Source organism: Heptranchias perlo, chromosome 18 (genome assembly GCF_035084215.1).
Source record: "Heptranchias perlo isolate sHepPer1 chromosome 18, sHepPer1.hap1, whole genome shotgun sequence".
Lineage (NCBI taxonomy): Eukaryota > Metazoa > Chordata > Chondrichthyes > Hexanchiformes > Hexanchidae > Heptranchias > Heptranchias perlo.
In genome coordinates, this window is record NC_090342.1 from 44,940,796 (window position 1) to 44,958,040 (window position 17,245).

General features: G+C 45.8%; 1 protein-coding gene across 1 annotated transcript in view; it reads right to left on the bottom strand.

The window, feature by feature from the left end:
- Positions 1-17,245, bottom strand: part of LOC137334824 (metabotropic glutamate receptor 8) — a 202,009-nt gene that overhangs the window by 126,883 nt on the left and 57,881 nt on the right. The window contains exons 2-4 of the mRNA XM_067999829.1: positions 3,755-3,890; positions 3,018-3,172; positions 2,429-2,566 (exon numbers count right to left, since the gene is read on the bottom strand). Of these exons, the coding sequence (XP_067855930.1) occupies positions 2,429-2,566; positions 3,018-3,172; positions 3,755-3,890 (429 nt within the window). The remainder of the gene's footprint in view (positions 1-2,428; positions 2,567-3,017; positions 3,173-3,754; positions 3,891-17,245) is intronic.

Genomic DNA, 17,245 nt, shown 5'->3' on the forward strand with positions numbered 1-17,245 from the left:
TATATTTAAGGCCCCTCGTTTTGGACTCCCCTATAAACTCAACTCTTCTAGTTTCCATAGGTTAAGAGGTATTGAGAGATCCTAATGGTTAAGGTGATGGGTACTTGCTCCAACCTAAAGCCCTTATTTAATAGAAAACATGATCCTTAAAAAGGACTTATTGAAAGCCTAATACTGTGAAAATGTTTAAACCATTGAGATAATAAAGCAGCCACAACAATGGCTCTTTCTTTTTTATATGAATCTGTGTTGGGCAACAGCTTCATACCGATTTTAGCAAATGCCCATTACCACATATAAATTCTTTTCCACTTTTGCGAATGGACATTCCTTAATCATGTACAAAAGATTAATGCTCCACGTGCAGAGCGGAAACCGGTTACCAGTGGAGACCCAAACGAATCTGTGTTGGGGCATCTGTCGCTTAGAATTTTTATAAATAACTTGGAGAATATTGATCAAGGTGTCCTAAGTTAGTGAATTTTACCAAATTCCAGGCAGTCGCCAATGATGCTAACCAATGTGCAATAATCCAATGGGATCTGGACAGACTGGGTCAATGGACAGAGGTGACAGATGGAGTTCAATTCAGATAAGTGTAAAGTCATCAGATTAGGTAGAAGAATCAAGAATATGGAGTACATATTAAATGGTAACATGTTTGAGGTAACAGAGCAGGAAGTGAATCAGACAGCACAGAAACATAGAAAATAGGAGCAGGAGTAGGCCATTCGGCCCTTCGAGCATGCTCCGCCATTCAATATGATCATGGCTGATCCTCTATCTCAATACCATACTCCCGCTCTCTCCCCATTATCCCTTGGTGCCTTTGTGTCTAGAAATCGATCCAGCTCCTTCTTAAATATATTCAGTGACTTGGCCTCCACAGCCTTCTGTGGTAGAGAATTCCACAGGTTCACCACCCTCTGAGTGAAGAAATTTCTCCTAATCTCAGTCCTAAATGTTCTACCCCATATCCTGAGACTGTGACCCCTCGTTCTGGACCCCCAGCCAGGGGAAACATCCTCCCTCCATCAAGTCTGTCTAGCCCTGTCAGAATTTTATATGTTTCAATGAGATCTCCTCCCATTCTTCTAAACTCGAGTGAATACAGGTCAAGCCGACTCAATCTTTCCTCATACGACAGTCCTGCCATCCTAGGAATCTGTCTGGTGAACCTTCACTGCACTCCCTCCATGGCAAGTATATCCTTTCTTAGGTAAGGAGACCAAAACTGCACACAATACTCCAGGTGTGGTCTCACCAAGGCCCTGTACAACTGCAGTAAGACATCCTAACTCAAATTCTCTTGCAATGAAGGCCAACATACCATTTGCAGAAGGAGGCCATTCAGTCCATCGTGCCTGTGCCGGCTCTTTTATAGAGCTATCCAATTAGTCCCACTCCCCTACTCTTTCCCCATAGCCCTGCAGTGATCTGAGGGTTTGGTGAATGGGCCATTAAAACCATTAGTACTGCAGTTGCAGGCATCAGGAAAGCTACTGCCCATGTCCCCGATGGGAACAGTTAAAATCAACCCCCTGTTCACCAATAACCTGCTCCCGACACTCAGTTTGGGTTCTGCCAGAAACGCACAGCTCCAGACCTTGTCACAGCCATGGTCCAGGTATGGACACAAGAGCTGAATGCTAGATGTGAATGGTTACTAACTGCCCTTGACAATGAGGTAGCATCTGACTGACTATGGCACCAAGGAGCCCTAGCAAAACTGAGGTCAACACAAGTCACCTGACAAAAAGGAAGATGGTCGTGACTGCCTCAGTACATTGCTGCCAGACTTCCTCAGGGCAGTGTCCTCGGTGCAACCATCTTCAGCTGTTTCGTTAATGGCCGTCCCTCCAAAATAAGGTCAGGAATTAGGCTGTTCACTCACAATTCTACAGTGTTCAGCTCCATTTACAATTCCTCTGATAATAAAGCAATCTAACCTGGCCTACTCTAGGACCTGAACAACATCCTGGCTTGGGATGACAAGTGGTAGATAACATTTGTGCCACATAAGTACCATCCCCCACAAGAAAAGGCCCAACCACCTCCCCCAGATTTTAAAGGCACCACCATCATCAAGACCCCACCATGAACCTCCACAGAGTCAACATTGACCAGAAGCTTAGCTGGACCAACCATACCAACACAGTGGCTACAGCAGCAGGGTAGATACTGGGTAATCTGCAATGAGTGGCTCAACTCCTGATCTCTCAAAGATCCTCCACCATCTATAAAACAGTGTGCAACAACTTTGCACCAGATATGCAATAGGCAGAAACGATGCAAACTCACAAACCTTGAAAATGCTGTTCTATATCACACAATTGTCATTAGTCTAATGCTTTAAACCAATAGAAGACCTAATTCAGTGCTTGATACAAATCAGATTTTCTAAAAAAAATAAAATACATTTAATTACCTGTGCATTTCTTGACCTTGCTATTTCTTTTCCCGTGCCAGCTTAATTTACAGTTGAAGTTCTCCTCCCAGAACTCTGCAAACCAGACATTTCTTCTGTTGTTCTCCAGTGTACGGCTTCTGAAGTATCTATCAAAGGCTGGGGCAGGAAACAAAATGGTCAGCAGGTATGCAACGTATGAAACTTTTCGAACCATCAAGAATGCATGATGTTAGTAGATAAAATGATGCTGCTGGTGGCACGGTCACTTCATTCCCTCTGGGGGCTTTTTACTTGGAAGATTTTTTTTAAAAGGTCCTAAAATTTAGAACACCGGCAGTGCGGCTATCTCAAAAGAAAATACAGGAAAACTTATCACTACTGTTCTGAGCTTTGACAGTCTGCAGTGTCAATACATTTATGTGGTCTGCAGCCAATTTCTCTCAACTGCTGATCTTTTCACCTCTGGGCAGGGGGTGCGGAAATATTCCAGAGTTTGGCACTTTCTGCTGAGCCTGGTCTCAGGTCATGAATTTCAATCAGAACACAGGAAAATAAGTGCTGAAGTTGGTTCTGTTCTGTTCTGAACCAGTGTCTTAGGTGCTCCTACCTTCAATTGAGGCTCTCTTGGGGAGGATAGTGACAGCCCCTTCAGCTACCTCTTCTTGCTGGTGTACCGGCGCGACCTTTGAACCCCAGCTGTCAGAACCGACCCAGAGGAAGTGGTTCGTCTGATTGGATCTTTTGGCGGCCTCCAGTAAACGACTGTGGAAAAGAGAAGGTGGGGGCGGGGGGTTAAACCATGATACTGTGGGTTGTGCACCAAAATAATAACTGACTCCGTTCAGCTCATTCCCTCTTCCCTCCTCCCCCCACCACCCCACCACATTAAACCGGCATTTAGTCAATCATTTTGACAGCCCAATACATTACAAAAGCACAGCAAAGACACCTGTTTGAAGACTGCATTCGTGTCACAGGACGCTGCCATCTAATCTGATCTAAATCATTCCATCTGTCGTGTTCACTTTGTCTCTTTCTCCCATCTTGGCAGTTAGTTTCTGATCTATTGCATTTGCAGGCTTTGGAAAACCAGCTCTATTTCCCGAAGGATCAAGGCTGCAGCCTGAAGTGTAATTGCATTAGAATTCCCTGCGCACCTCAGAGGAATTCTCGGCAATTTTGAACAGCTTTATTCATTTGCAGTATTTCTGTGATCTGAACTCTGGGCAAAATCTTTAGCAGTCTCTTTATCAAAATAGAAATTGGCATCAATTGGATTAGCACATTGGTTTCCAAGGGGCCTGAACTAAACACAGTCGATATGACTTCAAGAGTAATGCGCACCTGATGTCATCTTCGTTTGCAAATATAATTACTCCACGCGCATTGGGGGTTTCCAGCAAGCGTCTGATGATTTTGTCGAACTCTCCCAGTCTGGGCTCTCGAGGGATTTTCAGCGACTGTGCGATGCAAACCCTACCTAGGAAAAAAAAATTGTCACGTTATTACCTAAATAATCAAAAGCAGCTGCAATAGTTGATCACATGTATTAACACCTTGTTAGAATGTGTGCTCTCTGGCCCATCTGAGCCTATTTTGATGGGACCAATAAGGGTGACACGGAGTTGCTCCTGTGTCACCAAACATAAATCAGCACGAGTGCCTCTTTAAGAGCATCACTAATATAACAAAATAAACAAAGGGTCCAATTAAAGTAAGATGCTTAAAATAAACAACAAAACCAAAAATAACCTTAACAATTAAGAGGAGACAATCTATACCCTACGGAGCCCCCAGTCGTGGAAGGCCGCAAGCATACCGGTGGATCCTGCATGCTGCCTCTGCAAGGCCACACGGGCACGGACGCTACTGTGGAAGAGAGACAGGCAGCCAGAGCAACCCCCCCTCCACCTCTTCTGGGCCCTGCCCATCTTGGATCTGTAAATTACCATCTTGCCTGGGTCCAGGAGCAGAGCCATGAGAAGGTCCGCCAACGTACCCACCACTGCACCACCCGCCCCCTCCCCTCCACACCGAGTGGCCAAAAATCTGGAGCATAGGCCGAAAATGTAACCAGAAGTTAAGGAGCAGCCCCCTCAAATAACTAAACAGAGGCTTCAACCTTCTCGCACTCCACGTACACTTGGAAAAGGGGTTCTCCCAGGTTTAAGACTCCAGAACGATCCCCCATGGATTGGAAGGTAGCAAACGTAACCCCACTTTTCAAGAAAGGAGGGAGAGAGAAAGCAGGAAACTATAGGCCAGTTTAGCCTGACATCAGTAGTAGGGAAAATGCTAGAATGTATTATTAAGGACGTAGTAACAGGGCACTTAGAAATTCATAATATAATTAGGCACAGTTTGTTGTTTTGTGAAAGGGAAATCGCGTTTGACAAATCTATTAGAGTTGTATGAGGGTGTAACTGGCAGGGTAGATAAAGGGGAACCAGTGGATGAAATATATTTGCATTTTCAAAAGGCATTCGATAAGATGCCACATAAGAGGTTGTTACACAAGATTAGGGCTCATGGAATTGGGGGTAATATACTAGCATGCATTGAGGATTGGTTAACGGACAGAAAACAGAGAGTAGGTATAAATGGGTCATTTTCAGGTTGGCATGTTGTAACTAGTGGTGTGCAGCAAGGATCGGTACTTGGGTCTCAGCTGTTTACAATATATATCAATGACTTAGATGAAGGGACCAAGTGTAATGTATCATAGTTTGCTGATGGGAAAGTAAGCTGTGAGGAGGACGCAAAGAGGCTGCAAAGGGATATAAACAGGTTAAGTGAGTGTGCGAGAAGGTGGCAGATGGAGTATAATGTGGGGAAATGTGAAATTATCCATTTTGGTAGGAAGAATAGAAAAGCAGAATTTTTTTAAAAGGTGAGAGACTAAGAAATGTTCGTAGTCAGAGGGATTTGTATGTCTTTGTACATGAATCACAGAAAGTTAACGTGCAGGTACAGCAAGAAATTAGGAAGGCAAATGGTATGTTAGCCTTTATTGCAAGAGGGTTGGAGTATAAGAGTAAGGAGGTCTTGCTGCAATTGTATAGGGCTCTGGTGAGACCACACCTGGAGTACTGTGTATAGTTTTCATTTCCTTCCCTAAGGAACAAAGGTTAACTAGATTGATTCCTGGGATGAGAGGGTTGTCATATGAGGAGAGATTGAGTAGAATGAGCCTATATTCTCTGGAGTTTAGAAGAATGAGAGGTGATCGCATTGAAACAAATAAAATTCTTAGAGGGCTTGTCAGGGTAAATGCTGTGAGGCTGTTTCTTCTGGCTGGAGTGTCTAGAACTAAGGGTCATAGTCTCAGGATAAAGGGTCGGCCATTTAGGACTGAGATGAAGAGGAATTTCTTCACTCAGAGGGTGGTGAATCTTTGGAATTCTCTATCCCAGAGGGCTGTGGATGCTCAGTCGTTGAGTATATTCAAGACTGAGACTGAAGGATATTTGAACACTAAGGGAATCAAGGGATGTGGAGTTTGGGCGGGAAAGTAGAGTTGAGGTCAAAGATCAGCCATGATTTTATTGAATAGCGAAGCAGGCTCAAGGGGCCATATGGTCTACTCCTGCTCCTATTTCTTATGTTCTTATGTTGCAGAAGGCACATGTGGCCTGAGAATTCATGAAAGATTTATTGCACACAACTGTTCCGTGCAACACTCTCCACCTCAGATTCCCAATGGTGCAGGGTAGGATTCCCGCGTAGAGAGCCTGATCCATCTGGGATAGCTCAAAACAAACCACATTCTTCAAAATTGTGTACCTTGCCCACTTCTACTCAAGGGAGAGACAGAGCCAGGAATACATCTTAACAGCAGTATTGCTGGATCAGAAGGTAATATCCAAAATGTGATTCAGTTCCGATTAAGAACAGCACCCTGACTGCATGAAAGACATTTCCGTTTCCCAGGACTCTGGCCTTACTTCACAAAATTGTCCAGACTACACAGAGACTGGAATGAACTGCTGCCAGGCCTCGACTGATGCAGCTCCGAGCCAGTGCAAGGCAATGCATGGTGGCAACCCTGGATCAATCCACCCTGCCCCATCCTGGTTTTTTGTGTCAACATGGCAAAGATTGGGAACTCAGTGAAGGGGAGGGTCAAATCTGTATCCTACCACTCTCCAGTTAGCACTAAATTTAGGGTACTGTTATGATGTGGGATTTACATCACTGGGAATTGTGAAGAAAAGCAATCTCCACTGTATCAGTGTGTCATTTCCATGCTTCATATGTTTGTTTCTTTACAACCTCCCTTGAAACGATTGATCCATTTTGTATTATGGATTTATATACTGATTCAAAACTCATTTTGCAATCATCAGGCGACTCAAGATAATTACATTTTTCTTTGTTCGATCTGAACCATGTTTTGATGATGAAAGGGCAGTGCTCCAATAAACCGATCAACCCAAGCTTCCCATTCACAGGCTACAGATTCAATTAATTAAACACTGATTATAAGGTATTGTGTTTACAAGCACAAGATTACATTGGCATTGAAATGGCTACAAGATGTTTCCATCACCATTGTGGGTTTCAGCCTCAATAATAAATTGCTTATGAAAAGAGAAAATGCTGGAAATGCACAGCAGGTCATGCAGCATCTGTGGAGAGAGAAACAGATGCTGCCTGACCTGCTGAGTATTTCCAGCATTTTCTCTTTTTATTTCAGATTTCCAGCATCCGCAGTATTTCGCTTTTATTTTAATGAATTGCTTATAATGATTTTCATCTCAGCCAGACTGCCAGGTGAGCTTTTACAGTTTGTTGGGAGTGGTGGGGGGGGGTGGGGGGGGGGGAGAATGAATTTACATTCCATTTATCTTATTCACACCAAATACACCTCCCGCAACTACCAAGCCACTAATATGTTCTGCTTCTCTATGTTACAGATCAGTTCGCAGTCTGTTTACTTGTCTCTTGAATCAATTAGTACAAAGAGGTTAGGGTAGAATTTCCATGGGGGTTCTCCCAATCTCTCACCATAACTTTGGTGGAATATCAGTGGAAACCCCAGAGAAACGGTATAAGCAACCGTAATTGCCGAAGATCGGGAGAGCCCCAGTGGAAATTCTATCCATTAGCTCCTAAGATAGTAAGAGGCAGAATCGAAAAACAAGCTTTAAAAATATTGCTTGGGCACCATAGACAAATGTTATTTTGTTGGGTGGGGGGAGGGGGGGTAAGTAATTTTTCTACTGGGATAACCAAAGTCACAAGATCCATACCTTCTCCCAGCCAATGTCTCAAGCCAAACCAGACTGTTCACAACTGAGGTATCCTATTTGACCCTGAGCTGAGCTTCCAACATCATATCCTCTCAGTCATAAAGACCGCCTACTTCCACCTCCATAACTCCTCCCTTGCTTCAGCCCATCTGCCGCTGAAACCCTTATCTATGCTTTTGTCCCCTGCAGATTTGATTACTCCAATGCTGTCCTGATTGGCCTCCCATCCTCCACTCTCTGAATATAGGAACAGGAGTAGGCCATTCAGCCCCTCGTGCCTGCTCCGTCATTTGATTAGATCATGGCTGATCTGTGATCTAACTCCATATACCCGCCTTTGGCCCATATCTCTTAATACCTTTGATTGCCAAAAAGCTATCTATCTCAGATTTAAATTTAGCAATTGAGCTAGTATCAATTGCCGTTTGCGGAAGAGAGTTCCAAACTTCTACCACCCTTTGTGTGTAGAAGTGTTTTCTAATCTCACTCCTGAAAGGTCTGGCTCTAATTTTTAGACTGTGCCCCCTACTCCTAGAATCCCCAACCAGCGAAAATAGTTTCTCTCTATCCACCCTATCCGTTCCCCTTAATATCTTATAAACTTCGATCAGATCACCCCTTAACCTTCAAAACTCTAGAGAATACAACCCCAATTTGTGTAATTTCTCCACGTAACTTAACCCTTGAAGTCCAGGTATCATTCTAGTAAACCTACGCTGCACTCCCTCCAAGGCCAATATGTCGTTCCGAAGGTGCGGTGCTCAGAACTGCTCACAGTACTCCATGTGCGGTCTAACCAGGGTTTTGTATAGCTGCAGCATAACTTCTGCCCCCTTGTACTCCAGTCCTCTAGATATAAAGGCCAGCATTCCATTAGCCTTCTTGATTATTTTCTGCACCTGTTCATGACACTTCAATGATCTATGTACCTGAACCCCTAGGTCCCTTTGGACATCCACTGTTTTTAACTTTTTACCATTTAGAAAGTAACCTTAATCCTGTGCCAAGTCCCGCTTGCCTCTCGGGTGCTTCATAATTTTAAAATTCTCATCTTTTTGTTTAAATCCATCCATGGCCTCACTATTTCTATAATCGTTTCTAGCCATACAATCCCTCTGTTTCCTTGACTCTAGCCATTTGTGCATCCCTCCCCACTTTGCTCTACCACATTGGAGGCTGTAATTTCAACTGTCTTAGCCATATACTCTGCTCTTTGCTGCTGCACCTCCCTCTCCTGCTTGAAGAGCCTCCTTAAAACCCATCCCTTTGACAAAGCTTTTGGTCCCCCCCCTAATATCTCCCTTTTTTAGCTCGGAATCCATTTTCTTTCCCTTTGTGAAATGCCTTGGGACATTTTTCTATGCTAAAGGCATTTGATAAAGTACCACGTAACAGACTTATTCGGAAATTAGAAGTACATGGGATTAAAGGGATGGTGGTAACTAGGGTACATAATTGGCTATGGGATAGGAGGCAGAGAGTAGTGGTGAATGGATGTTTTTCTGACTGGAGAGAAGTATGCAGTGGGGTCCCCCAGGGGCCGATATTAGGACCATTGCTTTTCTTGTTACATATAAATGACCTGGACTTGGGTATAGGGAGTACAATTTCAAAGTTTGCGGATGATACAAAACTTAGCAATGTAATAAGTAGTGAGGAGGATAGTAGCAGACTTCAGGAGGACATAGACAGACTGGTGAAATGGGCAGACACATGGCAGATGAAATTTAATGCGGATAAGTGTGAAGTGATACTCTTTGGGAACAAACAACATGGAGAGGCAGTATAATCTAAATGGTACTATTTTGAGGGAGGTGCAAGAGCAGAGGGACCTGGGGTTGCATATTCACAAATCTTTCTAAGTGGCAGGGCAAGTTGATAAGGCGGTTAAGAAAACATACGGGATACTTGGCTTTGTAAATAGGGGCATTGAACACAGAAACAAGGAAGTCATGCTAAACCTTTACAAATTACTGGTTAGGCCTCAGCTGGAGTATTGTGTACAATTCTGGGTACCACACTTTAGGAAGGATGTCAAGGCATTGGAGAGGGTACAGAGGAGGTTTACCAGGATGATACCAGGGATGAGGGACTTCAGTTATGTGGAAAGATTGGAGAAGCTGGAATTGTTCTCCTTAGAGCAGAGAAGGTTAAGGCGAGACATAATAGAGGTATTCAAAATTATAAGGAGCTTTGATAGAGCAAATAGGGAGAAACTATTTCCTCTGGCAAGTGGGTGGCAGGTGTTAATATTTGTCAAGCTCAAAATGCTTGCTACTGCAATGAATAGCAAGCAACCAAAGCCACTCAAAACCAGAGGTCATGGATTTCAAATATCCGGCAAAAGAACTAGAGTGGAAATGAGGAGAATTTTTTTTCACACAGAGGGTTGATAAGATCTGGAACGCACTGCCTGAATGGGAGGTGGAAGCAGATTCCATAGGAACTTTCAAAAGGCAATTGGATATGTACTTAAAGAGGACTTGCAGGGTTATGGGAAAAAAGCTGGGGTGTGGGGCAAAGAGCCAGCACAGGCACGATGGGCAGAATGGCCTCCTTCTGTGCTGTAAGATTCTATGATTCTATATAATTGCAAGTTGTTGTGGTCCTCATCATCTCACTGGGCCTCCTTGGCCCCTATACTATTCACAGATTGCAGCTAAGAGGATAGACTACAAAACCTGCTCCCAGGCCTCTATTGATATCACTCTGCGAAAGGTAGCAAGAAGCATGCGACACCAGCCCTCTGATAAATCTCTCCTCCAATTTACTCCAGTTCCCCCTTCCTACACAAGCCTGCCACATCAGGCCTCCCTCTGTAAATAATATCTTTCGCCATTTAAGTATAAGAATTGAACACAGGAAAATATAAATGTGTGGTACAGCAGTGGTTACAGCAGCATCAATCGCAGTTCGCGTTTGGGTACAAATAACAGGCTGAAAAGGGGCAAAGATACTTGAACTCCCTTGACTGTAGCAAGAGACAACCATCTCAAACAGCAAATGTACATTTTGGATTGTCTGACCTCCAGTACATCAAAAGACAATTCAAATGTTTTTGATCAATGTCTTTGACTTCCTGTGTGCTGATACAATACCACAGTAGGAGTATCACATGCAGAGAAGAAATGAAAAGCACTAGTCTGCCAGCAGTGAAGGTCAAATGCCTTGATTCAGACCGCACTCTCCAAGTGCAATAATTAAATGCAGACACGAGCCAGTGTCTGATGTTCAGAGTGCTGCCATTTACAAGCCGCATTAATAAAATTAGAACATTTTCGACGAAAAACATTTTTTGTAACAGGGAGCACACTGGCCACCTATTTCTCCTGTGGTGGCAAACCCAAGGTCCCCATCACCAGACGGGCCTGACTCCCCAGTGGAGGCCGGGGAGAACACCTCCCTGGGAGCCAGACACCAGGACCAGGGTCAGGGGAATCTCAGGGTCAAGTGGAAGTCTCGCTTTGCCATAGATGCACCCCAAACAAGGGGCTGGTGGATACCAGAGGCAATTATTTTTTAACGATCATTTCAGACAACAGTACAATGCACTTCAGAGTTGATTTATAACATAAGATTATTACCATTTTATACCATTACTCGACATAGACAATTTTCATGCTGACACATCAATAGAGCTAGCGCCTTTGGCTTAGCTTTCATTGCTGGCTACTTCTGGTGTTGTACACAGTAAAACTTTACTGATGGCTAATAACACGGAGGCAGATTGTATTATTGCCCTGTATTCACCACTATACTGGCAAGAAATCCAAACAACAGATCAGCAAAAATGATGACACTGTACAGTGTCGTGTTTTTATAAATTTGTTCTAACTATAGGCACTTTTACATTAGAGGGAATGCAGTTTAAGGCAAACATTTGGCTTTACCATCGCCGGCTGCACTTGTAAATGTTAACAACACATCCTTCGTTGTTCCCACACAAGCAGAAACCTAGATTTAGCTTGATCTGACAAGCTACTGTTGGGTCTCCATTTAAAAGTGAAGGCTTGCTTTTAGCAGGAGTAGTGGCACAAGGGCTGGGGGGGTGCGGTGGTGATGGGGAGTGGTGCATGGGTCTCGACATGATTGACACTTCCTGGAAGATAGGAGCAGGGGTCGGCCATTCATCCCCTCGAGCCTGCTCTGCCATTCAATTAGATCATGGCTGATCTGCACCTCAACTACATTTACCCGCCTCAGCTCCATATCCCATGATACCTTAACCAACAAAAACTATCAATCTCAGGCTTGAAATCTCCAATTGTCCCAGCATCCACAGACTTTTGAGGGGAAAGAATTCCAGTTTTCTACTACGCTTTGTGTGTAAAAGTCCCTCCTGATTTCCCTCCTAAATGGCCTAATTCTAATTTTAAGTTTATGTCCCCTCGTTCTTGATTCCCCCATTAGAGGAAATAGTTTCTCTGTATCTACCCTATCGAATCCTTTTAAACACTAAACAGTGGGGTCCCTTAGCAAGTATAACGTTGCCTTGTGTTATCCTCGGTTCCATGCTAACAAAGCACATGCTCTTTAACAATTATTTTGCTGCTTCTTATGGTAATTTACTATTCGCTGCTTATTCTCAACCTTCAATAGGACTGATTTTTGTGGAGTGGAAACAGCCACTTGTAGAGATATAGGGCATGATTTTTGCTTGGACCTGGGAAGAGAGCGGGTGGGAAGAGTTTTGCGTAGGAAATGCGGAAGTGAAGTGAGCATGTCGGAATCTGCAATCGCAACTCGATTGAAGGCAATTAATTTTGCTTCCAGGTTTCGCGTCTCCAAGCACCTGCATGACTCAATCTTAAGTCCACTATTTAAAGGGGCAATGCAAAAATGGATTTTGGAGGATAAAGGAGGAAGTGAACCCACGGATTCCAAGACAGCAAAGGCAGCACACCCAGGTTCACGGATGCTTCACTTGAAGTACTGCTAGATGCAGTGAGAACCAGCAGGGAGGTAATTTACCCAAGTGATGGGAAGAAAGAACCTGGTTCTGCCACCAAGAAGGCATGGCTGGAGGTGAGCAGCAGGAGCATGGTGCCCAGGTCTTGGCTGCAGTGCAGGAAGCGCTTTAATGACCTAACCAGGCCAGGAAAAGTGAGTACATTTGCTGATTCACCCACATCCTGTGTACAACTCTCCCCCCGCCTCACTCTGTCTTTCCAAGTGTACTCCATCACATTATTCCTCACTCCCACTTAAGTTTCAGAAGTAACCATCCTTCACTTTCTACTCACTTGCTCACCTCCCCATTTAAGCACCCACCACTGCCACTCACCTCAATTCTTATGCAGTGTTATGTATCTGTCTGATTGTCAGCCTCACCCAATGCACGGCATCTATCGGGTGAATATGTCAGTCACTCACAGGTCTGTTCTTTTGCGCCTTGTAGAAGAGAGCGCAAAACGCAAGGGAGAGGGTGAGGACTGGAGGTGAACTGTCACAAATAATCCAGCTCACAGATGCGGAGGAGGAAGCCATGGAAATATATGGGACAGCTGCATCCCTATCCATCGGAGATGGAGAGACTGGGAACCCGCAGATGCCTGGTGACAGAACGTAAACATCTTTCACACTCATGATGACTTTATTTCATCAATGACTGAACTTTGAGAAGCCTGAGTATGGTCATTGGCAAGATTGTTACTTTGTCAGGACTAATTCATATCGCTTTTTGTTGTCTTCCAGGGCCTTCATGCGTAGAAGAATGTGGCAGAATGGAAGACATCGATTCCTCAGAGGACCTCATTCCTTCTGAAGGTGCACCATCACACAACATTCTTCATGCACCAGCGCTGATACTCGCACTTTGGTGAGTCCTGTTGGCAAGTTAGTTGGGTTTTCACCTGGTGATTCACCACTCACAAGTGAGCACGAGCAGACACTGGTGGCGGGGGCAACTGTGGAGAGTCCACGTCGGGGGGGCACACTCTTCTCCAATCTCTGCTTAGTTGGAGACAGGTGCTGAACCCCGGGGGCCATCATTGAGATTGAGAATGATTGAGCTACAGCTGCAACTTTGCGAGGTACTGGAAAACATGCCACGCACACTCTCCACAATAGCGGAGGGGATGGAAGAGTCCAACTCCAACATTAGTGGATTGACGTTACAGGTAATTGGGAGAATGTCTGCCGTGGAGAGAGTGGCCTCCTCCATGGAGCTTCAAGCATGGCTCTCAAATGAGTCTCTGCAAGCCATGACCATGGCTATGCACACTATGGAAGCTAGCATGTCTGCCGCCTTAATAAGGATAACAGATACCTTATCCAAGGCCTTATATGTTCACCAACCTGCTGGCCAGCAGAATGATGGGGGTGATGTTGCACTGGCCCGGGAGAGGGATGAAGGCGAAAGAGGACATGGAAGTGGAAACTCCACTCAGAGCGCTCCCACGTCTCACCTGTTGCCCCCCTGCCCACCCACCCCCCACCCCGACCCAGTACCCGAAATGCTGCCTCCTCTCCCGATGGCTGAGTTTACCCCTGCACATGTGCAGGTGGAGTTGCCTTTCGCGGGGCCTTCACGGGCTCCAAAACCCAGAGGTCAGAGGCAGTCAGGGCAGGGATCTGAGCAACCTGCCACTACCTCTTTTGAAGCCACAGGAGATGTACCACGTAGAAGCGGTAGGAAACGTAAGTGTACACAATTGTAATTCACCAAGGATGTTTGAAGAAATGTTGTGCTGTTAAGTATCCTTTTTTTTATATATATATTGGCACATAAAATTTATTATCACCACTTCCATATCTTTGCCATTATTGCATCCCAAACGTTAAGTCGCCTTTTCATTTGCTTCATGGTGAATTCCAATACATAACACGACCCATTGGGTGGAAGTGCAATGGGTGTATGCATGGTTGCAGGACTGTTTTGTGCAAAGTGCTGGGGGGGAGGGGGGTTGGTGGTGGTGCTGGTGGTGGTTGTGCCCGGCAGCCTGAGTATCTCAATGTCTTTATTTTGCCATTGTTATTATGAGAACCTGTGAGAGATGAGGGCATCCCTGGCAGCAATGTGCACGGGTGGTCTGGCGATGGGTGCCCCATCTTCATATTACTCCTCCTCGTCCTCTTCTTCAGTGTTGTCATAAACAGAGGATGATTGACGAGCACCTTCATCCTGCTCCACCTGTAACCCTCTCTGCTGCGCTATGTTGTGCAGGATACAGCACACCACGATTATCCTGGAAACCCTCGCTGGCGAGTATGAAGGGCACCTCCAGACCTATCCAGCACACCTTCAACATGCCTATAGCTTGCTCAATGACACACCTGGTGGTGATGTGGCTCTGGTTGTGTCACTCTCGTGCCTCATTGGTGGGGTTCCTCACCTGTGTCATGAACCAAGTTTGCAGGGGTATCCCTTGTCCCCAATGAGCCAGCCCTTAAGTCTGTCTCCTGTTTCGAAGAGGTCCGGAATATTGGACTTGCGCAAAATGAACGAATCATGACAGCTGCCAGGGAATCTGGCGCACACCTGCAGAAATCTCTTCTTGTGGTTGCACACCATTGATGGAGTGATAGCCCTTTCGGTTTATCAAGACTCCTGGCTCATTGGGTGGTGGTCCTCGGATTTCTGCATGTGTGCAATCAATTGCGCCCTGCCAGAGAGTGGAAACCCACTGCCCGCTCATTCTGGCTGATGTCGTCATTGGGGAAGTTCACGTAATCGGACACCCTGGCATCTACCCGACAATATGGAAAATTGCCCAGGTATCTCCTGTCCACAAAAAGCAGGACAAATCCAATCCGGCCAATTACCGCCCCATCAGTCTACTCTCAATCATCAGCAAAGTGATGGAAGGTGTCATCGACAGTGCTATCAAGCGGCACTTATTCACCAATAACCTGCTCACCGATGCTCAGTTTGGGTTCTGCCAGGACCACTCGGCTCCAGAACACATTACAGCCTTGGTCCAAACATGGACAAAAGAGCTGAATTCCAGAAGTGAGGTGAGAGTGACTGCCCTTGACATCAAGGCAGCATTTGACCGAGTGTGGCACCATGGAGCCCCAGTAAAATTGAAGTCAATGGGAATCGGGGGGAAAACTCTCCAGTGGCTGGAGTCATACCTAGCATAAAGGAAAATGGGAGTGGTTGTTGGAGGCCTATCATCTCAGCCCCAGGACATTGCTGCAGGAGTTCCTCAGGGCAGTGTCCAAGGCCCAACCATCTTCAGCTGCTTCATCAATGACCTTCCCTCCATCATAAGGTCAGAAATGGGGATGTTCGCTGATGATTGCACAGTGTTCAGTTCCATTCGCAACCCCTCAGATAATGAAGCAGTCCGAGCCCGTATGCAGCAAGACCTGGACAACATCCAGGCTTGGGCTCATAAGTGGCAAGTAACATTCGCGCCAGACAAGTGCCAGGCAATGACCATCTCCGTCAAGAGAGAGTCTAACCACCTCTCCTTGACATTCAACAGCATTACCATCGCCGAATCCCCCACCATCAACATCCTGGGGGTCACCAGTGACCAGAACTTAACTGGACCAGCCATATAAATACTGTGGCTACAAGAGCAGGTCAGAGGCTGGGTATTCTGCGGCGAGTGACTCACCTCCTGACACCCCAAAGCCTTTCCGCCATCCACAAGGCACAAGTCAGGAGTGTGATGGAATACTCTCCACTTGCCTGGATGAGTGCAGCTCCAACAACACTCAAGAAGCTCGACACCATCCAGGACAAAGCAGCCCGCTTGATTGGTACCCCATCCACCACCCTAAACATTCACTCCCTTCACCACCGGTGCACTGTGGCTGCAGTGTGTACCATCCACATGATGCACTGCAACAACTCGCCAAGGCTTCTTCGACAGCACCTCCCAAACCCTCGACCTCTACCACCTAGAAGGACAAGAGCAGCAGGTACATGGGAATACCACCACCTGCACGTTCCCCTCCAAGTCACACACCATCCCGACTTGCAAATATATCGCCGTTCCTTCATTGTCTCTGGGTCAAAATCCTGGAACTCCCTTCCTAACAGCACTGTGGGAGAACCTTCACCACACGGACTGCAGCGGTTCAAGAAGGCGGCTCACCACCACCTTCTCAAGGGCAATTAGGGATGAGCAATAAATGCCGGCCTCGCCAGCGACGCCCACATCCCATGAACGAATTTAAAAAAAACCCGGCAAACGATTCATCTGTCACCTGCCTTATACACTTATATGCAGACAATTGACACACCCTGGAGATGTCACCGGTGGTGCCCTGGAAGGACCCAGAGGCAAATTGTGGGCAGTGGTTACTTTTACTGTGACAGGCAATGCGTGGCCACCAGGTCCAGCAGGGAACATCTCTTCTTCACGGAGGCTGCAGATGTCCATGACCACCTGCTGACTCAATTTGAGCCTGCCTAGGCACTGCTCCTCAGAGTGGTCCAGGAAGCTCAGCCACTGCCTCTATTCCCTTTCGCATGGGTAGTGCCTCCTGCAACCTCGACCCCTCTGTTACTCCCCTCCCTGCTGTTCTCCAGATCCTTATTGTGCACCTGCAGATCCCAACACAGCACGAGGTGGTGCTGTGGATGGTCATTTTCCTCCTCAGATGTCCTCTGGAATACATCCATTGC